At 46.5% G+C, this 26,390-nt stretch overlaps 1 protein-coding gene across 1 annotated transcript in view; it reads left to right on the top strand.

The window, feature by feature from the left end:
- Positions 1-26,098, top strand: part of COX10 (cytochrome c oxidase assembly factor heme A:farnesyltransferase COX10) — a 161,354-nt gene extending 135,256 nt beyond the window's left edge. The window contains exons 7-8 of the mRNA XM_077458622.1: positions 12,404-12,636; positions 19,703-26,098. Of these exons, the coding sequence (XP_077314748.1) occupies positions 12,404-12,636; positions 19,703-20,109 (640 nt within the window). The 3' untranslated portion in view covers positions 20,110-26,098. The remainder of the gene's footprint in view (positions 1-12,403; positions 12,637-19,702) is intronic.
- Positions 26,099-26,390: the final 292 nt, after the last annotated feature.

Raw genomic sequence — 26,390 nt, 5'->3', positions numbered from 1 at the left:
CTTATTCTGTATGTATGGGCTCTGCACAGTACCACTTCTCCTGTCCTGTATGTCGGGTGTAATTCTCGGTATCTCTTCTTATTCTGTATGTATGGACTCTGCACAGTACCACTTCTCCTGTCCTGTATGTCGGGTGTAATTCTCTGTATCTCTTCTTATTCTGTATGTATGGACTCTGCACAGTACCACTTCTCTTGTCCTGTATGTCGGGTGGAATTCTCGGTATCTCTTCTTATTCTGTATGTATGGACTCTGCACAGTACCACTTCTCTTGTCCTGTATGTCGGGTGGAATTCTCGGTATCTCTTCTTATTCTGTATGTATGGACTCTGCACAGTACCACTTCTCTTGTCCTGTATGTCGGGTGGAATTCTCGGTATCTCTTCTTATTCTGTATGTATGGACTCTGCACAGTACCACTTCTCCTGTCCTGTATGTCGGGTGTGATTCTCGGTATCTCTTCTTATTCTGTATGTATGGACTCTGCACAGTACCACTTCTCTTGTCCTGTATGTCGGGTGGAATTCTCGGTATCTCTTCTTATTCTGTATGTATGGACTCTGCACAGTACCACTTCTCCTGTCCTGTATGTCGGGTGTAATTCTCGGTATCTCTTCTTATTCTGTATGTATGGACTCTGCACAGTACCACTTCTCTGGTTGGGTTCTCCTCTCATTACAGGACTAAACTTTGTTAGTTTTTTGCTCCCGTATTTGTTTCCGACTTACATAAAAACCCTGGGGATTGTGGGATTGTAGCGATGACTCTGAAGGAGTTTATTGGTGGGATTCCAGTTTAGTAAATAAGGGATTTTGTGTAAATATAGCAGAATGTGTCTGTACCCCCCCCCTCCTCCCCCCCGGGGCCGTCGTCTGCTGTGAATTCCACAGATTTTCTTGGCAGGACTTGATGCCGATATCTTGCCAGACCAGGCTGCCAATGTTTATCAGCATCTTAATGTATTTATTAATGATGTATAGAATTATTATCGGCTCGCCAGCTCTGGGTTCAGTCACGGTGTGGGTGCCGGGTGCGCCATCAGGATGTCTGAAGTGCGGCTCGCACCGGCGGTAGGTTCTGTTCCCGTACGATGCCCGCTGTAGGAAGCACCGTGACCAAAGTAACTTCCTTGTGTTAAAAGGGAATAGTCTGTTTTTAGATGTATTTTTGTACCCAAGCAGCTCCTGTATGCATCATGCAGTCTTTGTGTTGCCGGGAGATGCTGTTTTCTCCCTATAAAGAAACGCTCACATTTCCTCCTTGTTATAGTTTGCAGGATAAGCGCGTGCGTGATGACGTCACACTGTGGGTGGGTACAATTGGCACAGCACCCGTCATGACCCCCACCCACATCCACAATGGTGCGTGATGACGTCACACTGTGGGTGGGTAAAATTGGCACAGCACCCGTCATGACCCCCACCCACATCCACAATGGTGCGTGATGACGTCACACTGTGGGTGGGTACAATTGGCACAGCACCCGTCATGACCCCCACCCACATCCACACTGGTGCGTGATGATGTCACACTGTAAATGAGGGACAGCCTACCTACATACACACCCACCATGTTTGGCATTGTAGTGCATGTGATGTGAACCAGCATATTGTCCTAACCCCCACCCTCCCCCCCCCCCCCCGCACCCAAGCACAGCACATTTTTCCAAAAGGGCTTAATAATTTCATCAAATTACAATCATCACTTATTCAAAAAGAGGAATGAGAATCACGATTTTTTTTTTTTTTTTTGCTTAGAATAAAAATCACGATTCTCGCGGCGTAACATCATCTTTCACATTATACAAAACAATTGTGCTAACTTTACTGGTTACGTTTATTTTTTAATTCATGAAAGTGTATTTTTTTCTTCCAATAAAATTGCATTTGAAAGACCGCTGCGCAAATACAGCGTGGCATAAAATATTGCAGCAACCACCATTTTATTCTCTAGAGTCTCTGCAAAAAATGTTTTGATAATGTTTGGGGGGTTCTAAGTAATTTTCTAGCAAAAAAAAAAAATACTGATTATACCTTTCATGACTAAGCCTATTTCTGACATTTGGTGTTTACAAGTTAAAATCCATATTTTTTGCTAGAAAATTACTTAGAACCCCCAAACATTATATATATATATATATATATATATATATATTTTTTTTTTAGCAGAGAATCTAGAATATAAAATGGCGATTGTTGCAATATTTTATGTCGCACGGTATTTATGCAGCGCTGTTTTAAACATGACTTTTTGGGAAAAAGACACTGTGAAAGATGATGTTACGCCGAGTAAATAGATACCAAACATGTCACGCTTTATAATTGCGCGCGCGCTCGTGGAATGGTTGGCAAACTACGGTACATAAAAATCTCCATAGGTGACGCCAGGTTAGAGTTACAGAGGAGGTCTAGTGCGAGAATTATTGCTCTCGCTCTGACGATCACGGCGATACCTCACATGTGTAATTTTAACAGCGTTTACATTACGTGGGCGCGACTTTTGTATGCGATTTCTTTGCTCCGCGAGCTTGTGGGGACGCTTTAAAAAAAAAAAAAATTTCTTATTTATTTTATTTAATTTTATATAATTAAATTGTGTTTTTAAAAAAAAAAAATTGTAATCATTTTTATTGCTGTCGTAAGGAATGTAAACATCCCTTGTGACAGGTACTCTTTATGGAGGAATCGGCGGTCTAAAAGACCCCAAATCCCTCCTTTTCACTTCAAAGTATTCAGATCTCTGAAAACGGCGATTCTGAATACTGTATATTTTTTTTTTAAACCGGCGCCATTGGCAGCCGAGTAAATGGGAAGTGTCGTTGTGACGTCACTTCCGTTTTTACATTCAGAAGCCTGGAAGGAAGCTGTTTCCGGCTTTGTTCCAGTCTGTCTCTAGGCGCCGGAAGTGATGCATCGCAGATCGGGTCTCCCGGTTGGATGGGAGGCCCGGTAAGAGCGACATCGCCCAACCCCCCCCCCTCTCCTCCTGTATAACAGCCGAGCGGCTTTTAGCTGCATTAGTTGTTATACCTGGAAAGCCAATCGCCGGCTCTAAAAAAAACGGTAGCTGCAGGCATCATCCCGGGATGACCACCGAAAGCCGAGTGCGCACATCTGCGTACGCTCGGCGGGAATGGGTTATAACTTGAAACCAATAAATGTCAGAAAAAGGTTTAGTCTTTAAGTGGTTAAACTTCCCTCATTTACAGACCCAAGTTCATTCCTTTGATCTAAAGAACAAAACGTTACAATGTTTATAGTTACCTCAGCTGCTGAGGAATGTTGTGATACTTGGTAGAATACCTGTTTTTTTCTTTTTGGGGGGGGGGGGGTGACAGCTGTTGGCTTCAACAGAGAATTCTCTGCGTAGAAAGAATCAGGAAAATGCTTTGTTCAGATCGCGGGGGGGGGGGGGGGGGGCAATCGTGACAACGATTAATCATGTGGCTCTATCCTACAGGTCATCCTTATTCTAGGTTCACCTGTAGGTACAAGTTAGAAAGCGGACATTACTAATGCTTTCCAAGAGCCCGGAAAAGAGGGATCTGGGAATATAAAGTAGGCAGAATCCGGGCGTTTTTATTTTTAAGAACTTTCTTCCGCGGTCGTTCTTATTGATTTTATAGCGTAAACATATCGAACGTCAACCTGACATGAAGCAGAGCCTCTGATCATAAATATGCAGATTCATTCCTTTGATCACACTTTCCGTCTTACGTTACAAATCATAGCCGTGGATGAGGAATGTGGAACTGGTTCTTGTCTTTACACTCTGCGTAAACCTACAATCTATTCTTCATTATGTTTGCCGCCATCAGTTCTCATTCTATGCCGTTTTCTTCAGCAGATCTTTCCAGTAGCGGCACTTCCCGTTTCGGGCCGACAACACTAAGCCCAAGGCCTTGCCGTATTAGTATCGGTGTTGTCGGCTATAATCAGTCAACTGAAGGAGGATACGCGGCGGGCCGACAGCGCTGCTGCTAATTTACTAGGCGGTGGCTCAGCGTGGTCAGCTTGAAACAGGAAGTGCTGTCACTGGCAGGATCCCCGATTCAGAAACTCTACAAAAGATTTACTGGATGCTAAGAGACGACAAGGTGCCAAACATAGTGAAAAATAGATTTATTGATTGTATCGTTTAAAATGGGTGCAATCAACTAATAAATTCTATATCTTTTCTAGTTTACACAGTTGCCTATTCTTTACAAAAGTTGTGTTTCCCTCTAGAGCAGGGGTGCTCAATCTTCAGCCCTCCAACTGTTTGAAACTACAAGTCCCATCATGCCTCTGCCTGGGGTAGTCATGCTTGTAACTGTCAGCCTTGCAATGCCCCATGGGACTTGTAGTTTTGCAACAGCTGGAGGGCAACCAGTTTGAGACCCCTGGTAACCTCGGCTCTCCAGCTGTTTTGAAACTACAAGTCCCATGAGACATTGCAAGACCCTAACAATCACAGGCATGACTCCTAGAGGCAGAGGCATGATGGGATTTGTAGTTCCAAAACAGCTGGAGAGCCGAGGTTCCCTGAGAGCATGGGTGCTCAACCTGCGGCCCTCAAGCTGTTGCAGAACTACAAGTCCCATTGTGTCTCTGCCTGTAGAAGTCATGCTTGTAACGGTCAGCCTTGCAGTGCCTCAATTGTAGTTCTGCAACAGCTGGAGGGCCATCAGTTTGAGAACCCCTGTTCTAGAGCATGGGTGCTCAACCTGGGGGCCCTCCAGCTGTTGCAGAATTACAAGTCCCATGAGGCGCTGCAAGGCTGACAAGCATGACTACCACAGGCAGAGGCATGATGGGACTGTGACAGCTGGAGGGCCACAGGTTGAGCACCCATGCTCTAGAACAGGGGTCTCAAACTGGTGGCCCTCCAGCTGTTGTGAAACTACAGTTCCCATGAGGCACTGCAAGGCTGACAGTTACAAGCATGACTCCCATAGGCAGAGGCATGATGGGACTTGTCGTTCCGCAACAGCTGGAGGGGCCGCCAGTTTGAGCGCCCTGCTCTAGAAGGACTGAACTCTAAATATTTTTAAAAAATAAAGTTGGATAGTAAAGGAAGGATAGTAAGAAAGATATATTGGATGTACTTAAGTAGCGTTTCCCAACCGAACACGTAAACCTAGTTTGCCCTGGATCAGCGTCATGGTGCAGGAGGTTTGGCTACCAGCACCAAAATAACGACCAATGATGCTCCAGGGCATTATGTACAGTGTGTCATTCGTTGCTTTTGTGTTGGCATCTCACTTGCACAACAACAACTCCTAATACTGATCATGGCTGCTGTTAGAAATCACAGGGGGGGGGGGCCCATACAGCCTACCTGACAGGACCCCCTCCAGGGCCATATTTAAGACGGGGCAAAAGGGGCAGCTGTCCTGGGGCCCAAAGCAGCTGCTCCATATTTGCCAACCATCCCAGTTTAAATTCCCCCATCCCTTGAGGCTTTAGTCCTGTGCTGTGTCCTGATATCTCAGTGTGAAGTTATGTTACCAATGCTGCCCAGCTCTGCCCTATTGTTGTGTACAGACGATTCCCCTGCAGACCCTGTGTTTACATGTAAATACCAGTATTGATATGTAAATAATGAAGCTGCATTCATATGTAAATATAGGCAGTATTCATATGTAAAAGTCATAAACTCTTATTTGCTCAGGGTGTTTAAAAAAAAAAACAATGACAGCCAGGCAAATAGCATTTTCAGAAACACGTCAACACGACTTCTGAGATGGTGTTTCCCATGTTCAGGGTTGTTCACACGCTCCTGAAATATGATGCTATCCTCATTCTGTGATTTTCTTCTGCAAATATCTGTTTTAGGCCGAGAGATTTCATATGACTGGGAATACAGTGCTGTCCCGGGATAGAGAACAAAGCTAATCTCTACATCGGCCATTCTCAGCCAGGGTTCCATGGAATCCTAGGGTTCCTATAGAGGTTGCTAGCGGTTCCTTGAGCTGCGGCTGCTGGACTTCCCACTAGATTGGCACCTGTATAGTTCTGGAGTCAATGCTACTTGGCAGAGCCAGATCCATGAACCCAATGATCAAGGGTGGCATTCTGACCACCAATGTTAAGGGGCATCATTCCCACTGACCACCAAGGAATTGTTTTTTTCAAAGGTTTTCTGAAAATGATTTGAAGGGTTCTTTGATAAAAGGTTGAGAAAAGCTGCACTCAGGGGGTACAGGTGCTGTTTTGGGTGGTCGGATGGTTTAGTGTGGGGGTGCTGTGTCCTCTGTACTCAAAGGTCAGTCGTTTTTGAAGAAGAATGATTGGAATAGTTCATGTGAGGGAAGCAGGTGTTACATTAAAGGTACGTCGCTGCCTCGGGCGCGCTCCTTATGTTTCAGGTCAGATGAGCAGAGCCAGGCAGAGGATGAATTCCACCCCATCTGTATCTCCACATGGAGCTTCTCAGCCAGGTGCAGGACCGCTCGTTTCCTAGTGCAGTGAGGGCTGTTCGTGGCTCGTGAGCAGCTCTTTGACTGTCTGCGATTGTGAAAGGGTTAAACACGAGAATGTATTATCATATTAATAAAGGAGAGAATCTCCGCCTGGGGCCGAGATTAATGATTTAATGTTTTTGTTGAAAGCCTTCATCTCCCCCATCCCCACCTCACTGGTAATGACTACGAGGTAATGAACTATGAGGATCGCCTGAGTATAACACCAGCAAAAATTACTGACACATACAGACCGAGAACGCCAATTTGTCTTCATCTGCAACACACAACACACCCGACCTACTGCCACAGGGTGGAGAGTGCAACTGACAGACCCTGTGTGCCTGGATGGGAAATGGGGACTTATTGCTGAACAGGCTGAACACAGCCTATCCAATTACTAGTGACCAGTGACATCACTGAGACCCTTCATATTCATGAGAACACAGCCTATCCAATCACTAGAGACCGGTGACATCACCGAGACCCTTCATATTCATGAGAACACAGCCTATCCAATCACTAGAGACCAGTGACATCACCGAGACCCTTCATATTTATGAGAACACAGCCTATCCAGTCACTAGTGACCAGTGACGTCACCAAGACCCTTCATATTCATGAGAACACAGCCTATCCAATCACTAGAGACCGGTGACATCACCGAGACCCTTCATATTCATGAGTACACAGCCTATCCAATCACTAGAGACCAGTGACATCACCGAGACCCTTCATATTTATGAGAACACAGCCTATCCAGTCACTAGTGACCAGTGACGTCACCAAGACCCTTCATATTCATGAGAACACAGCCTATCCAATCACTAGAGACCGGTGACATCACCGAGACCTTTCATATTCATGAGAACACAGCCTATCCAATCACTAGAGACCAGTGACATCACCGAGACCTTTCATATTCCTGAGAACACAGCCTATCCAATCACTAGAGACCAGTGACATCACCGAGACCCTTCATATTCATGAGAACACAGCCTATCCAATCACTAGAGACCAGTGACATCACCGAGACCCTTCATATTCATGAGTACACAGCCTATCCAATCACTAGAGACCAGTGACATCACCGAGACCCTTCATATTTATGAGAACACAGCCTATCCAGTCACTAGTGACCAGTGACATCACCAAGACCCTTCAAATTCATGAGAACACAGCCTATCCAATCACTAGAGACCAGTGACATCACCGAGACCCTTCATATTAATGAGAACACAGCCTATCCAATCACTTGAGACCAGTGACATCACCAAGACCCTTCATATTCATGAGAACACAGCCTATCCAATCACTAGAGACCAGTGACATCACCGAGACCCTTCATATTAATGAGAACACAGCCTATCCAATCACTAGAGACCAGTGACATCGGTCCTCAGTATAAAGGACGATCTGTATGATTCTTTTTAATGCTCAGCTTGAAAAAAAAAAATTCTTTGGTCCGTATTAATTGGCTTCATGTGGTAGCAGAGAGAGGAAAGAGTTAAACAATAGTAGCACAATGGAAACATATTCTTCCTGCTCTGATTATAGTTTATTTGTAGAAAAGATTATAATGGATTGTAGGGAATCCAATCCCGTGTTGGTGTGTGTGGAGCGTCGTCACATATGGGGCTGGATAGAAATATACAGACCTCACTATGGAAGGTCCCTCGCTGGAGAGGAAAAACAAACAGGGTCCAGTCCAGACCCCTCCCCCACCGTTATGGAGAATACCAGGGACACCGGGGCTACAATCTGTAGAGATTTATATTCATCTTCCAAGGTGATCGTTCTACAGCTTGTTGCTCTACTGCTGCGTAGTTCACAGTCAGAGTGTAAGCTCCTCTGTACAGACACTGATGTGACTGGCTCAGTGTTTTCTGTACAGCGCTGTGGTATATGTCAGAGCTATATACAAGTATAGTAATAGTGTGTGACTGGGGAGGGGGCATTAGAGTGTAAGCTCTTCTTGTACAGAGTCTGATGTCACTGGCTCAATGTTCTTTGTACAGCACTACGGTATATGTCAGAGCTATAGAAATGTATAATAGTGTGTGACTGTGGGGGGAGGGGACATTAGAGTGTAAGCTCTTCTGGTGTAGAGACTGATGTGACTGCCTTAATTTTCTCAGCACTACACCAACAAGTGTTGGCAGAGACTTTTGTTATTAATAATTTATTTAGGTTGATTTTGAAAAAAATATAAATAAATTTCCATCGTGCTGCAGGACTTCTGTAACTTCCTGTAGAGATTTCCGTTGGCCCCCGACGGTCACACGTTCCACTCGCACTGATAATCGCACTGATAATCACACTGATAATCGCACACTTGGAGATTTCTGTTGCGGCCTGACGGTCACACGTTCCACTCGCACAGATAATCGCACACTTGGCGATTTCGGTGAGCCTGTCCCTGCGTCATGCGGTGATTCTGGTCTTCTTGTTGTCGTGGTGATTTGGCAAACTTATGAATTCATTTGTTCTTAAAGCGGATTCTTCAGCCTAGAAATAAGAAATTAAAAATCCGCTCTCAACATTGTAGCCACCGACTTCTAAACGCTTGCCCTCCGGAGCTCTGCGCTACTTTAATTGGCAATTGCGCGGTCATGCGAAATTGTACACAAATTCAATTTATATAAAAAAAAAAATTTTTAAAAATCCACACAAATACAGCTCTCTTTTGGTGGTAATTGATTACATCTGTTATGGTCTTTTTTTTTATAATAAAAAAAAACAAAAGTTTGTAAAAGTAACAATATTTTTTACTTTGTTATAAAACATATCCAACTTCTTCATAAATGTCTCCAAAATGTATTCTACATGTCACCAGTGGCAGTGATCAGGGCTGATTTGGCTAACACTGCACTATTGGGGACTCTATGTTATTGGGGATACTGGGGACACTGTTATTGGGGATAACGGGGACACTATTATTGGGGACATTACTGGGGACACTTTATTAGTGGGGACACTATGTTATTGGGGACATTATGTTACTGGGGACACTTTATCAGTGGGGACACTATATTATTGGGGACACTATATTATTAGGGATACTGGGGACACTATATTATTGAGGATACTGTATCACTGGGGGGACACTATATTTTTGGGGACACTATATTAGAGATACTGGGGACACTATATTATTAGAGATACTGGGGGACACTATATTATTGGGGACACTATATTATTAGGCATACTGGGGGACACTATATTATTGGGGACACTATATTATTAGGGATACTGGGGGACACTATATTTTTGGGAACACTGGTATAGTTCTTACCATGACCAGAATACAGACTCGGACCAACACTATACTAGTAATTGAGAAGAATAGGTGTAGATCGCGATGGACTGACTCGATCGGTCAGTGTTGTAGGTAGGTGTGGTGTGGACAGATGGAACGAATTGGTTTCCAGAGGTCCGAGCCAAGTTTAGAAAAAAGGTGGTGGTAAGCTCTGGTCAGGCTTGGGCTGCTACCTCTGTGTGCGTCCTTAAGGTCGGCTCCATGTATAATGTAGAAGAAAAGAGAATAAAGCAGCGCCCGGTATCCAAGAAAGGCAAGTATATTTCATTTGAAGTTTCAGCAGTAAAAAGAGGCCAACGCGTTTCGGGGGAATAAAGACTCGACAACTGCCTCTGAACACACAGCCAGTGCTGTGGAAATCCAACAGTCCAGATTCACGTGCCAAAGGCACCTTCCAACAGGTAAAGGGGAGTCTTTAGTCCCCCAAAATGCGTTCCCCTCCTTTTTTACTGCTGAAACTTCAAGTAAAATATAAATATACTTCCCTTTCTTGGATACCAGGTGCTCCTTTACTCTCTTTTCTTCTACACTATACTAGTAATGGCAGTGATCAGCGACTTATAATGTGGCAGGCAGTTAGGGATTGGTGTTACCTGACACTGACGCCACTAGTGACACCAATATGGTGATCAGTGATAATACAGTACAGTGTACTAATGACACTTGGTGGGTGGCAAGGGTGTTCAGGAGGGCAATCAAGGAGTGTCTGTGTGCCTCACAAGCATCTGTTGTACTGATTTTACTCACAGACCGGCTGGCTTTACTTCCTAATTTCTGCTTAGAACGATACGTGAAATAAGGGAGAAAGAAACAGCCATATCTGTGTTGTGATTGGCTGCAGCCATCAGCAGGTTCACAGCCAAAATCATTGGCTGCGTACTTGCTGACGATCTCGTGCTGAGCCCCGACCACCATGGTCAGAGTACATCCTTCCGTCATCCACAGCTGTCCTCTCTGCTCTCCTTTCTCCCCCTCCCCCTCCTCCTCCCTGCCTGTCATCTATGTGCCTCTGTCCCCCTCCTACCCCGGTCAGTACAAATATAAAACATACAATGGTCACTGCCACCCCCTCTATTATAGGCAGGCACACCACGCTGTGTAAGTCTTTTCTAAAAACGAGGTTTGTAAATACCTATTTAGAGCGATCTTCAGGCCAGTCACGTGACTCGCGGCCGCTTTACAGCCCCGAGACGAGGCTTCCGTGGGAGGGGCTGAGCGGCCATGTGACCTCCCCAGCTGACGTCAGAGTGAGATCTCAGCCCCTCCTGCTGTGGCCTGAAGATCGCCCTAAATAGGTATTTACCAGCCTTGTTTTTAGAAAAGACTTACATGGGGTGGTGTGCCTGTAATTTAGAATTCTGAGTTCACAAACACTTTGAACTGGTCGTCACGTGATTAATAATAGGGCACTTACCAGCCCAGAGATCCAGCGCTGCCCTCACCCGAGCCGGTCCTGCAGTCCAGGCGCCAGTATGTTGCCTTTGGGAAGCCGGTGTGACTGCTTGGGGCTTCACAGTGGGACTGGCCCCTGTGCATGCGCAAGCCATGCTGAGCTTTGTGAATGTTCCCGGAAGACTGTGTGGGAAGGGTGGGGGCGTGGCAATCTGACCGGAAGTGTGAGCGGGTACCTGTCAAAAAGTTCCTCTTCTTTTTAAGAAGCAACACTTAATGCTGTCTCTCACACACCAGCAATAAATCAGAACTGTTGGTACGAGTGACTTTTATTTCAAGGAAGGATGTTGGTGGACAACCTCAAGGCTGCTGATAACAATGATTCTGCATAGTTCAGTTGTAGCTGTGTGTAAATATAACATGAACATTCACTGAAGAGTGTTGGCTTTGTCAGTCTTGTATTGTCTAAAACCTTTCAGTATGAGGAGCACGTCGTATACAGGCGGAAAAAGCCCCTTATAAATGTGATTCTTTCTTTTTGAAATCTCTGTGTTCGATTTAGAGCAAAGGAGAAGAAATTTTAGTAAAACGAACTAAGTAAATTTCTATCACTGCCCCCCCCCCCCCTTTTACATCAGGGTCCCCATCAAAGTCCCCCCCACTACATTGGGGTCCCCATCAAAGTCCCCTCTTACATTAGGGTCCCGATCACATTCCCCCCCCCCACTACATTGGGGTCCCCCCCACCTTACATTAGGGTCCCCATCACAGTCACCCTCCTACATTAGGGTCCCCATCACAGTCCCCCCTTACATTAGGATCCCCTTCACAGCCCCCCTACATTAGGGTCCCCATCACAGTATCCCCCCACCTTACATTAGGGTCCAATCACAGCCCCCCCCCTTACATTAGGGTCCCCATCAAAGTACCCTCTTACATTAGGGTCCCTATGAGGCTCCCCTTACATTGGGATTCCCATCACACATTGGGATCCCCATCAGGGTCCCCATCACAGTCCTCCCCCATACATTAGGGTCCCTATTACAGTCCCCCTTACATCTGGGTCCCCATCACAGTCCCCCCACCCCCCTTTTCCATTCCCCATCCCTGCCCCCACTAACATAAAGGTCCACATCAGAGCCCCTTCTTATATCAGAGTGCCAGATAGGCCGTAGTTGGAGACCCCTGGGGTCTATATCATGGTATAAGCTGATTTTGTTCTCTTATGTGAAATTCTCTGTCCCCCACAGTCCTCTTCTGGCGGTGTCCTTCGCTGCAGCGTGCGCCATCCCCGGGATCTCCATCCTGACTCTGGCCGTCAATCCCCTGACCGGGGCACTGGGTGCCTTCAACATCTTCCTCTACACATGCTGCTACACTCCCATGAAGAGGCTGAGCATCGCCAACACATGGGTGGGCTCCGTGGTGGGCGCCATACCGCCCATAATGGGCTGGACCGCTGCAACCGGCAGCCTGGATGCTGGTAAGTCTATTATTATCCCTGTAATAAAATCTGTTTATTCTCCGATCATTCTGGTGTCCGGGTAGAACGGGCGAGGGAACACTAGATGTGGTGGGAGCCATTGGAGGTTCTGACCCTCATCTATGATTTCTGTTTGTACAGCAGTCAGTGGTGACCCCCCATCAGAGCACAGCGGGGTCCGTCTGGTACACAGATTGGCCGTGACTGGTGTAGGGCGGCATTGTTACAATACACAGAAATTGGTAAGAGGTTTCGGGCGGCTCTCCCGATAATTATCATCAGCGCTATTCACTTCCCCTATTCTGGGGCCTAATTATACGAGGACCAATTTCTGTCATCACTTGGCTGCCTCTTCATATGATGGCCTTCAGTTTAACCCTTCAGGGTCTGGCACCATTGTCTCCTATTGGATGTTCACCTTTCACATCCATCCCCGGACAGTTCTGCATTAGGACTCGGGATGGGACGCGGTCATGTGACTTCTCCGCTCTGCACAGAAAAGTGTCCGTTTTCCCCATCAGATGGTCAGACTGAAGTCTTCTGCTCAACTGTACGAAATCCAGATTGTGAGAGGAAGGCTAATAGTCGCTGTTTATCCAACCCCCCCCCCATAATCTCATTCCCACCTAATCAGTCTGCATTGTGTCAGAGCGAGTTCTGGTGACCGATGTCAATAGCTCAATCAAAGGCAAGGACCATTCTCTTCTGCTCTAATACAGCTTACATCCAATCCAAGGAATTGCCTCTCACTGAATGGTGCAATTTAAAGATGTTACAGCTTCAGAAAAATTCTAAAAGGTTATCCCTTCGTTTAAAGAGCACCTGTGCTTTGACAGGATGCTATGAGGGAGAGGGGCTGTGCTTAGTTCTTCCTGAGGAAGGTGTATTGTATATTGCGGGGGTCTCCAGACTTCCTAAACAAGGGGCCAGTTTCCTGCCTTGCAGACTTTAGGAGGGCCGGACTGAGGCCAAAGGGATGAGAAAATGCCCCACCATTGATGGGAATCCACAATATCTCAGGCTTGGTGGGCAGTGAGATTTAAAAAAAATGTGTTAAGTAGGAGGAGGCGAAATCTCCTGTCAGTGGAAGGCGTCCCCATCATTGGTGTCAGTGGGAGGAATGGCGTCCCCATCATTGGTGTCAGTGGGAGGAATGGCGTCCCCATCATTGGTGTCAGTGGGAGGAATGGCGTCCCCATCGTTGGTGTGAGTGGGAGGGCACACAGTCGGTGTCAGTGGGAGGATTGGTGTCCCCATCATTGCGGTGTCAGTGGGAGGAATGGCACCCCCATCGTTGGTGTCAGTGGGAGGAATGGCACCCCCATCGTTGGTGTCAGTGGGAGGAATGGCGTCCAGTCGGTGTCAGTGATAGAAATGGCACCCCCATGGTTCATGTCAGTGGGAGGATTGGTGTCCCCATTATTGGTGTCAGTGGGAGGAATGGCGCCCCGTTGTTGGCGTCGGTGATAGAAATGACACCCCCATCTTTGGTGTCCGTGGGAGGAATGGCGTCCAGTCGATGTCAGTGATAGAAATGGCACCCCCATGGTTAGTGGGAGGATGCCCCCATCATTGGTGTCAGTGAGAGGAATGGCACCCCCCCCCCCCATTTTTGGTGTCAGCGAGAGGAATGGCGCCCCCATCGTTGGTGTCAGTGGGAGGATTGGTGTCCCCATCATTGGTGTCAGTGGGAGAAATGGCACCCCGTTGTTGGCGTCGGTGATAGAAATGGCACCCCGTTGTTGGCGTCGGTGATAGAAATGGCACCCCCATCTTTGGTGTCAGTGGGAGGAATGGTGTCCAGTCGGTGTCAGTTATAGAAACGGCACCCCCATGGTTCGTGTCAGTGGGAGGGTGCCCCCATCATTGGTGTCAGTGAGAGGAATGTCACCCCCATTGTTGATGTCAGTGGGAGGAATGGCGCCCCGCCATCGTTGGTGTCAGTGGGAGGAATTGGTACTGATCACGCACTGTGTTCCTAATTGAAGCATAGGCGTTCCCCGTTAAAAGTGGGGCTTCAGGGGTCTGTTTAGACCCCTGATGCCTCACCAAAAGACCCCCCAACAGCATTGTGTAAACAATGATTAAATTAAAACTTTAAAAGAAAAGAAAATTGTAAAAGATCAGATAAAAAGCCACCCCCAATATGTAGAATAGCTTAGCCACACCCACTGTTTGCCGTGGCATGTTATGCATGGCACAGGTCACATCTCCCTGGTTTGGGTACTGTTAAGGTGGCACTGCCCAGCACCACACACAGCCTCTAGCTGAAGTTTCCAGAATCTCAGTAGGAGGGCCGCCTGTCTGCAGACTTCCCATTAAGGTTAATGTGTCCCCAGTGTGTATGCACCAGCACGGGCCATGCAATTCCTGCACAGTGCCACCAAAAGAGAGGGGGGGGGGGGGGGTTTAGTGGTGTTGTATATGATATATGCAGAGTCATGTACATAGCTATTCAGATGACTGGAACATGTGGCGTTCTGCAGGGACGTCTTAGATTGAAGAGCTTGCAATCTACCAGTATTCTGTTAGGATTAGAGCAACGTGTACCCCCAGAGCGCCATGTGCCCCGTCCTCATCCATCCTGCCCCCACGACACAATAAAACCGCCGAGCTGTCACTCGGGGGCAGAAAGCCTCAGCTGTCACCCTACGTGTAAACAGTGACGTGACGTCGGGGGACCCCCGCGGTGGCCGGGGCTCTTCCTGTGGGGTTGGTTTTGGTTTATTTAGATAACAAAGAAACAAACATCCTCGCCACGATGAAGGATGGAGTCTCCTCCAATCATTTATTTTCTCAGCCCCGATCGGCCTCTCTGCTCGCTGTGTAAATAACACACAGTGAGTGCTGTGCCCTCAGGCCGGATTTCATTACACACGAGGGCGACTAATGTGTTAGAAGAGTGCGGCGTCTGCCCGCTGGAACAAACACTCTTATTAAAATAGATGGAAACCCGACTGGATGACATTGAGCTTGCCGGAGCGCCATGTATCCGAAACAATCGTTTTCTATAAATTCAGTATTTTTGTTGGGGGGGGGGTGGGGGCGGTTTGTTGCACGTCAGTTCTGCTGATCTTCTGCAGCCTCTTTCTGCCTATACACCCGCCAGCGATGCCCGCATGGCATTTTCTCAGGATGTCTAGCCCTCCGTTTCTTAGTCTTGGCTGGGTTGTGGAGAGGGGAAAATCCTACCCGGGGCGACATTGGCAGCAGTAAAAACCTGACAGAGGTCTCAGGCTCAATGCCGAATTAGGGGGAGTGTCTGCACCTAGGTGTTTCGAATTGCAGGCGGAATCACCGCAGGACGCGTTTGCAATACCATTTCTCAATGGCACCCCCCCCCCCCAAACGCAGTGCGATTTTTATTTTATTTTTTCCAGTGATCATCACGCAAACAAAATCGTGGGACGTATATCGCCCAAAAGGAGTACGGGAACTTTTTTTGGGGGGAAACATGGTTCTCACGATTTTGTTACGCGCCAACATCGCAGCGCCATTGGAAAATAACGGCATCGCAAACGCTGTCCCGCATTTTTCCGTGATTCTGGAATCGCCGCGATTCAAATCGCCATGTTGTGAACGGACCCCAAATGTTCTTTTTTTTTTTTTTTTGCCATAACTGATGCCATTTGTGCAAAGTAGCACTTCTCACCTAGGCAAAAACAACATTTTTGCCAAACACCCGCGCATGCGCAAATATATCTATTAGGGAAGTTCCAAAGCTTCGCCATCTTTGTACAGGAAATCGCCTGCTAATGAGCTCTGCCAGAGCCCTTTGGCACACGTGCCGTAATGGAAGCCCATGTGACTCTTTACAGTGAGCTTTAAAGGTTTTAAACCATCACCCGGGGACAGGCGGCACAGTGGTGTAGTGGTTAGCACTCTTGCCTAGAGAGTGCTAACCACTACACCACTGTGCCGCCTTTCACCGGGTGATGGTTTAAAACCTTTACAGCCATCACTTTACTGTTCACTGTAAATCCCAACCATGACACTACCTGCCTGGAGTTTGCATGTTCTCCCTGTGCCTGTGTGGGTTTCCTCCGGGTACTCCGGTTTCCTCCCACACCCCAAAGACATGCAGGTAGGTTAATTGGCTTCTGTTCAAAATTGGCCCCTAGTATATGAATGGAGACCTTGGATTGTGGGCTCCTTGAGGGTAGGGACCGATGTGAGTGTGTAATATACAGGGATAGGGATAATTGTAGACACTCACTCAGGTTGAACTGGATGGACTGGTGTCTTTATTCAACCTTACTAACTATGTAACTACAGTATGGTCATTTTGGGTCACTTTGCGTGAAATTTTAACCACTTGCTCTCGGGAAGGTTCACCCCCCCACCCGCTTCATGACCAGGGCATTTTCTCCCATTTGTCACTGTGCTACTTTAACTGGTGATTGCGCAGTCATGCAACTCTGTACACAAGTTACATTTATATCTTTTTTTCCCCTACACAAATAGAGCTTTCTTTTGGGGGTATTTGCTCCCCGTTGAACTTTTTAGCAATATAAACGAAAAAAAGACTAAAAAATGATATGTATATATAAATTTCTACAATATCCAATCAAAAAATTGAATTTCTTTATTAACTTAGGCCAAATGTATTCTGCAAAAAAAATTCCCAATAAGTGATTAATAATTGATGGTGTCTACAGACTCTGGCATCAGTGTGGGCCTGTGATGGGGGGGTGGCAAACTGGCACTGACACTGGGAAGGAGATAACTATGTGTAATGCAGTGGTGGTATTATTTTTTTTGGGGGGGGGGGGGGGCAGTTGCCAGCCCCGCACTTACCCCATCTAGGTTTTGGGCAGCGCTTCCTCCGTTAGGATTGCTTCTCCTCAGAAAAGTGGGTGACAGGTCTCGGGACCCGCTTCCTGATTGGTTGGAAGAAGAATCAGAACGACAATAGCGAATAGCAATTCGCTAATCTGTCACATCTGGGTGGGCTTGGGGCGCATTGTTCTGCACCCCAAGCCCACCCTTTTTTTTTTAAACCAATTAGAACCTCAGGCTCTAATCATGTGCTGCTAAAAAATAAACAACCCATTAGAATCCATGTGTCCGGCGCCCTGCATGTAGATTAGGGGCCAGGCGCTTGGGTCAGGGGGCCGTGCCCCGTATGGACAGGCCACCACTGGTTTAATATGTGGTGCTTTTACTGTTATTCTCTCTCTTTTCGCCCCACTTTGTAAGGAGAAGAATTGCTGTTCCTTAATACGCAAAGCTCTGTGTGTGGCCAGAGTCGTTCAGCTGACTTCAGCCAAAAGCACTGGCTGCAATCCGCTGCCCAACGGATGCTGTGTCCGCACACCCCACATGTGATCCGAATTGACAGTTCACACTGTGATATGCCAACTGAAATTGGAGTGTCATTAAGTTTGTATCGACACCCCCCAGTAGTTCGCATCGGGCAGTGTGAACTGCCTGCGAGTTGAATGCGATGCCGGAAGCCGCACTGGATCCGCAGGGTTCCCCCATCGCTGCAGTTTGACCCAAGCCAGAATGATGTAGATACTTCCCTGTGTTCAGCCCCCTTTGATCTGGTCACCACTCCAGGCTTTACCAGCCATTGTGGAGCCTCGCCTCCTCTCCTCTCCTCTCCTCTCCTCTCCTCATCAGGGCAGGCTTAAAATTGGTAGTACAGATGTCTTTCTTACACCGGCCTTAGGAGGAGACATTTAAAGACTATTTAGGGTTTGTCTGAAATTTTACTTTAAGGTCTAAAATGCCCATTTTGACGTGTGTAAGGAAAAAAAAATGTGCTTGTTTGTCTGGGGGAAATATAATACTAAGGGTGGGGTGGGGTGGGGGGGTTATAATGACTTATTTTTAACTTCTTACTGCTGGTTGTACACTATATTGTATTGGGACGGCTGCTTTTACACGCACATGAATGTTAATGACATCCCAGTCTTAGTCCGGAGGGTTCAATATTCAGTTGGCCCTTTGCAGATATAACAGCTTCACCTCTTCTGGGAAGGCCGTCCACAAGGTTTAGGAGGGTGTCTATGGGAATGTTTGACCATTCTTCCAGAAGTGCATTTGTGAGGTCAGGCACTGATGTTGGACAAGAAGGCATGACTCTCAGTCTCCTCTCTAATTCATCCCAAAGGTGTTCAGGACTCTGTGCAGGTCAGTCAAGTTCCTCCTCCCAAACTGGCTCATCCATGTCTTTATGGACGTTGCTTTGTGTAATGGTCCAAATCATTTGGTGGAGGGGGGACTATGGTGTGGGGGTTGTTTTTCAGGGGTTGGGCTTGGCCCCTTTGTTCCAGTGAAGGGAACTCTTAAGGTGTCAGCATACCAAGACATTTTAGACAATTTCATGCTCCCAACTTTGTGGGAACAGTTTGGGGACGGCCCCTTCCTCTTCCAACATGACTGCGCACCAGTGCACAAAGCAAGGCCCATAAAGACACGGATGAGTACGTTTGGGGTGGAGGAACTTGACTGGCCTGTACATCAGTCCACATGAGTCCTGACCTCAACTCGATGGAACACCTTTTGGGGGTGAATTAGAGCGGAGACTGCGAGCCAGACCTTTTCATCCTCATCAGTACTTGACCCCACAAATGCTCTTCTGGAAGAACGGTCAAACATTCCCATAGACACATCTCCTAAACCTTGTGGACGGCCTTCCCAGAAGAGGTGAAGCTGTTATAGCTGCAAAGGGCGGAGCCAACTCAATATTGAACCCTATGGACTAAGACTGGGATGCCATTAAATTTCAAGTGCGTGTAAAGGCAGGTGTCCCAATACTTTTGACAATATAGTGTGCAGCTGCCACCTATGCTCACCTGGCGTCCCCTGTACTATATAACCGCACTCTCACACACAGATCGAGAGCTGGTAGGACAGGCTGTTGATCATGTGATTACTGAGGCAGCTAATCACATTGTCCGGGAAATTCAGGGAATGTCTCCCAACAGCAGGGGAGGGGGGGGGGGGGGGTTGTTAGGCACCTACCTATGGTGACCGCAGTGCGTTTTGCCCTCGTGGGGTTCTGAGCACAGAGATTACTTTAGCCCTTTTTGCTGACATTGCTGTCTTTGCCTTTCAGGTGCTCTGCTGTTGGGTGCCATCCTCTACTCCTGGCAGTTCCCCCACTTCAATGCTCTGAGCTGGAACCTGCGAGAAGATTATTCCCGAGGAGGTTACCGGATGATGTCCGTCACACACCCAGACATGTGCCGGCGGGTGGCCTTGCGGCATTGCCTCGCTCTCATAGGACTGTCCACCTTGGCCCCGGCCATAGATGTGACCACCTGGAACTTTCCCATCATCTCCCTGCCAATCAACTTGTACATCTCCTACCTGGGATATCGCTTCTACCGCGACGCCGACCGCAACAGCTCCCGCAAACTCTTCTTCTGTAGCTTGTGGCATCTGCCCACATTACTGCTGCTCATGTTAACCTGCAAAAAGTCTGTGGTAGGGAAAAAAGAAAAGGTGCGAGACCCCAGATAACTGGGAGAGAGGACAGAACATTGGGGTTCCCCCCGATCACTGAATACTGTAATATGGACACAACAGCGGTGGGTCTGCTGGGATGACCATACCAGACTTGTCTGACAGAACTATTACCTACCTCCTCCGGGCGACGGCCACATGAAAGTCATCAGAACCGTAACGCTCTCTTCTCCGGCACGGACTCCAAGGAGCGATCAAGTAAACAGAAGTGTATTTCAGGCACACATGGCCAACGTCAATCTGCTGCTTCTCTGTGTACTTTTCCAATAAACAAAGTGAATTGATGGTGACAGGGCCCCACACTCCTTCACTCAACCAATGTGGCTGCAGGAGATGAAATGATACATGCAGATCGATCATCTGAGCGAGTGAATTGTGTCTGCATCCCCCACAAACCCCTATTTATTATACAGTCTGCTCCGGGAAGCCTCAGACCCAACTGTCAGTTCTTAGTGTCAGTTGGGACATCACAGGGGGTCTCCAAACTACGGCCCTCCAGTTCAGGAACTACAATTCCCATCATGCCTGTGAATGTCGGAGTTTTACAACGCCTCATGGGACGTGTAGTTCAGCAACAGCTGGAGGGCCGTAGTTTGGAGATCCCTGAGTTAGGAAGTTAGAGGGGCAAACCGATTGGCTGCTACAGGATATGTGGACTTTTGGCCAGCAACTGCATTGCTCCAGAGTCACCAATAAGTCATCTTTTCATTGCAGGCTTGCATCTTAACCATACGTGCATCAGCAAAAGGGTGAGCTTTAAAGCAGGGGTCATCAACCCCCGGTCCGCGGCCCACTACCGGGCCGTAGTGTCTTTGCAGCCGGGCCGCGGCAGGCTGTAAGGCACCAGTGGATCAGAGAGGAAAGCGGGCGGGCGAATAAGAGAAGCGGGCTGGTGAGCAGAGATGACATCTCTCTCTGCCCGCCTAGCATCCCCGCTCTTCCGCCCTCACAACGTGCGGAATGTCGGCGGTGCGGCGGGGAGCAGAGAGATGACATCATCTCTCCCTGCCCGCTTAGCATCACCGCTCTTCCGCCCTCACAGCATACAGAATGTCGGAGGTGCGGCGGGGAGCAGAGAGATGACATCATCTCTCACTGCCCACCCCGCATCTCTGCTCTCCTGCCCTCATTTAAGAAAGACCACTGAACCAGTGTCACCAATGCAGTGACAATCCTCATCTGGTGGCACTGGCGGGTGATGTGGCATTCCTCAACTGGTGACAGGCAGCCTGACAAGTGGCATTTCTCATCTGGTGGCAGGCGACATGGAAAGTGACACACTCAGGGCTCCCACTGATTCTGCATTATGGTGAGTTGAACTATTTCATTCATATTACAATGTAATATAAGAAATAATGCGCTTCAATCATTCTGACACCATACCAACCATGGTGCCAAGATGATGGAAGTACCAACAGCCGAACACCAGCTATTGTCCGATAAATTGCCAGCAAAATTCGCTTATCCCCTCCCCCCCACGTGTGTGCGTACATCACCCCCAGTCCCTCGCTGGGCCTTGGCACAATTTTCTTCCACGCAGCTGGTCCCCAGTGCCAAAAAGGTTGGGGACCACTGCTTTAAAGGATACATCCCACTTTAGTAACATGTTACATCTCTATTCAGGAGTGTATCATGTTACTTAAAGCACGCGACACATTCTCTCTCTCCCCCCCATTGTGGCAGCAGGCAGGGGATCCTCTCCCCACTTCAAAAACACTGCTGCCCACACAGCAGCCTCATTCACAGGACTCAGAATTAATAAACTACAAGTACAAGTACCATCTCCCACTGTGGCAGACAGCTTGTAGTTCTCAGTGAACCTGCTAGGGGCGCTGGTGAGCACACTTGTAGTTCATTGATCTTCCTGGACTTCTGTAACTGTCTACCTGTACAGGTGGTAAGGGGGCAAACAGCTGTACTGACATTGCACCTGCGATCTGCATGGGCTTACAGGCTCCTAAGAAGAAGACGAAAAAATGCATTTTTACCTTCAAAAAATAAAAAATTTGCATTTATTATTATACAAACTCCTGGCTAAAAATATGGAATCACCACTCTTGGAAAATGTTCATTTAATTGTGCAAAAGATTAAAAAATAATAATAATTACAGACATGCCTCAAAACTATTTTCATTTAACACCCCAACCTTCTGGCTCGGAGAAACCATTATAAAAATAAAAAAAGAAAGAAAACTGTAGTCAATTGCAACTGTTTTTGCAGATCAAAAAAATATGGAATCACTCAATTCTGATTTTATGGAATCGCCATGTACTTTGCTTTTCTAAAACAACCATCCCCATCAGATTACATCCTTCTAATTGATGGAATACAAAAAAAAAAAGTGTCCAAATTCTCAATATAATATAAAATGTATTCAAGATTTAATGACTGTCACCTCCCCCGTACCTGACATGCACCCCCCAAATCATCAATGATTGTGGAAATTTGCATCTTTTCTTCAGGCGGTCGTCTTCATTGGAACGGCACCAAACAAAAATTCCATCATCACTTTTCTTATTCCATTAATTAGAAGAATGATTGGTGGTGATGACATCATGTTTTAGGATGTAATCTTATGGAGATGTTTGTTTTAGAACTGCAAAGTACATGGCCATTCCATAATATTTGCCTCAGAATTGAATGATATTTTTTTCCTCTGCTTGATCTGCAAAAAACAGTTGCAACTGACTACAGTTTTCTTTCTTTTTTTTTTTCTTTTTTTTTATCTGTTTCTTAAAGCCAGAAGGTTGGATTGTTAAAAAGGGAAACTCCACTTTTGTGGGGGGGGGGACAAAGTAAAAATAATATAGCACATATGATTGCAACACTAATCATTTTGTAATTGAATGTTATTAAAAATGAACTTTCCTTTTCACTCTGCAGCCGCTGTCTTTTTCTGAGAATACATTGCAATATTGCCACCTAGAACATGTACTGACCACGCCCCCAGGAACATCATTTCCTGCTCGTATGATTGGCTCACCAATTTCCTCAGAAGTCTGCACTAAGATACAAGTCAGATTTCAGGCATCCCCTGCAACAAAAATGTCATTTTTTTTTTTTTTTGAGCGATACTTTCAATAGCAACACGCCTAAAGGGTTGCAGGCCCAACAGACTTCCTCATTAGTGCTCTGCAGCTGCACGCCTGACAGTTAATTACGAAACCACTCCCATTAGACCCACTAAGCACAGAGACACAGACAAACACACAGGGAATTTCCTCAGAGTAACAAAAAAGGTCGGAATCTGCAACAAAGTTTGTTATAATCCTTGCAATGTGCAGAGATCACCCAGAAGGGAATGTATTTTCCTCAACAAGAGTGGAGTTACGCTTTAAATGAAAATAGTTTTAAGGCATGTCTGTGATTCGTTTTTTTTTCTTTCTACACAATTAAATGAACATTTTCCAAGAGTGGTGATTCCATACTTTTTGCCTGGGGTTGTAACTACAATATCCTTTACTGTCCCCAGCGCTGCGGGAGTGGGAATGTTTCCAAAGGTGAACTTATTCTTTTACTTCCCAGCATGTTTTTGGTGTGTGGAAGGGAATTGGGAGTATCTGGAGGAAGCGCATGGAGAATAGATTCACATGGTGTTCTGGGTGGGATTCAATCCAAAGACCCCCCCCCCCCCCCAGTGCTAACCTACTAAGTCGCCATACTGCCCATCTGTAGTAAGGAATCATTCTTATTAAGGCCCCTTTCCCACTTGTGTGACTTGGGATTGCAAAGTCGCATGACAAGTCGTACCCCATGATTTCCAATGAGTACCGTTCATATCTGTGCAACTTCAACGTAGTCCCTACACTACTTTGATGCGACTTGAGGTCCATAGACCTCAAGAATACACAGGCATTGCTTCAAGTCGTGGCCAAAAAAATCACGACTTTAAAAAGGAAGTAAACCCTGATTGGTTTACTTCCTCTTTGTCTCCCTGCAAAGGTAAAGCATAATGGACTACTATGCATCGCATCGCATCGCATAGTAGTCCATTATGTGTCACTTACCTGACACAGGAGCCAGCGATGTCACCGCTGTCCCCTGTAGCACGAAGCATCCATCTTCTTCCAGGTATCGCTGTTCCTGCCACTCACAGCACTGGAGCAGCGATGACGTCACTCCCGCGCATGCGCATGCGCACGGGAGCGGCATGCTGCTAACGGTGATAGTGCGCCTGCACGCCGCTATCTACGGTGCACGCGCCGTAGACATCGGTGCCTGTCTTTTTGTAAATAGCTCCTAAACAGTGTAGGTTTAGGCGATATTTCTTAGGCCTACAGGTAAGCCTTAATCTAGGCTTACCTGTAGGTCAAAGTGGTTTGTAAGGGTTTACAACCACTTTAAGGTCATACAAGCGTGAAAGTGACCGCGACGAATCAGAATTTCATGGAAACAAAATGATTGATTACACTGGTGAACCTGGTCCACAGAACGTTGGCATCCCCAAAGCCACCATTGTTTCCAGTGCTACTTTGATTCCGACTCTCTGGACCAAAGTAGTAGTGGAGGCACCTTTTCAAAGACACGGCAACTTTAAGTTGCCCAGATTCCAACGGGTGCCATTGCAAAAGAATGGGCTGGGGCTTGTCATGTGACTTTGATGTCCAAAGTCACATGACAGGTTGCACAAGTGTGAATGGAGGCTAAAGCCTCGTACACACGATCGGATTTTGCGGCAGGGAATTGTGATGACTGTTGGTCTAAAATCCGACCGTTCCTACGCTCCATCAGACAATTGTTGCCCATATTTCCACCAACAAACGTTGGATGGCAGGCTAGTAAATTTTCGGCGGACAAAGCCGTCTGTTGTCAGATTTTCCTATCGTCCGTACACAAGTCCGTCACACAAAAGTCCAAAGTACAAACACGCATCAATGCTCACCAAACACGACATTAGCAGAAGGAGCCCAAAGGGTGGCGCTCAAGAGCTGAAATTCCTCGGGAGTACGTCACTACGTTTGTGTTTGTTGGCCAACAAGATCCTGGCACACGCCCTTCGGACAAAAGTAAGACGCTAGGTTGGCCAACAATCGGATCCTGTGTATGAGGCTTAAGACTAGAGAGTAGAAAATATATCAGAGCAAGCTGAGGAGGTGGATGGAGATTTTTCTTTTGCAGACACAAGAACTTGTCCCACAAGCTGAAATATTAATTGTAGGTGGACTGACCTGTACAAGGCTGGCCGATCTTCACCTACAAGGCCCCAATGTTCTGAGCCTCATGTCCAAGACCATCCAGGGATTGTAACCAGCTTCTTCTACAGAACCCTCAGGAAAAAAAAGAAGAAGGAGAACAACTTCTAATATTATCTGCCTTGTTCTTGTATTTATTTCTCAGTTTTTTTATGATTTTTATTTTTTTTTTTGTTTTTTTTTATGATTTTAATTACCTGCCAAAAAAATGTACGAGACAAATCTTCATATTCAAATTCACCAATCACAAAGTCTAAACCAGCCTCTCTCGGCCTTAACATGGAGGAACCCTTCAAGGAACCCCCGATAATAAGAGCTACATCTCAGTGGTGGAGATCAGAGGGAAGAATTCACCTGTAGAAACGGTCTCTCCGTGGTAACTTACCGAAAAGTCAGAACTGGCCCATTCATATTATTATTATACAGGATTTATACCCAACTGTTTGTGAAATGCTTTATAAAATAAAAGGGAAACCGTAGAGTTACATTAGAATTCAAAACAAGATGCTTTGGAGAGCTTACAATCCAAATAGCCCAAAAAGCGTCTGAAATGAGAACGTTCTGCAATACGATCGACAGCGATGCGCCCAGAACTGACGATCCTCATTTCAGACACTTTGGAATAATTAAAGCTCCTGACTTTTTTTTTCAGGCCGCCCCTTTTCTCATTTCCACGCTGTGTGCCATCCTCTCTCTCCTCCTATGGCAATCGGCTCGTCACCATTATAATGAATGTGTTATTTATAATAACGATCGCTACTGTTGAAAATAAAAAGAATGTTATGGCAAATAACGATTGTTACAGTTTAGTAGATTGAGACAAGTAGATCAGACGGTGCAGAATCACCGATCATCACTGTGTGGGATTTAGTAGCCATGTATGGTTTATACAGAACTATCTGCCCTTCCCTCAAATCACATCAACACCTCTGATCATCAATTATTATTAATGAGAACAATCTATAATACCTCTCAGCCACCAATCAGCTGTCTTGAGAATTATGGTAAGGCTAATTGGTTGTCATGGATGATAGAAAATTCACAGACTTAAAATGAAAGCCATCTTCACAAAATCCTAAAAGATT

Source organism: Lithobates pipiens, unplaced genomic scaffold, assembly GCF_037356315.1.
Source record: "Lithobates pipiens isolate NorthernLeopardFrog02 unplaced genomic scaffold, aLitPip1_a1.2 Scaffold_28, whole genome shotgun sequence".
Lineage (NCBI taxonomy): Eukaryota > Metazoa > Chordata > Amphibia > Anura > Ranidae > Lithobates > Lithobates pipiens.
This window is presented reverse-complemented; position numbering and strand designations above follow the sequence as displayed.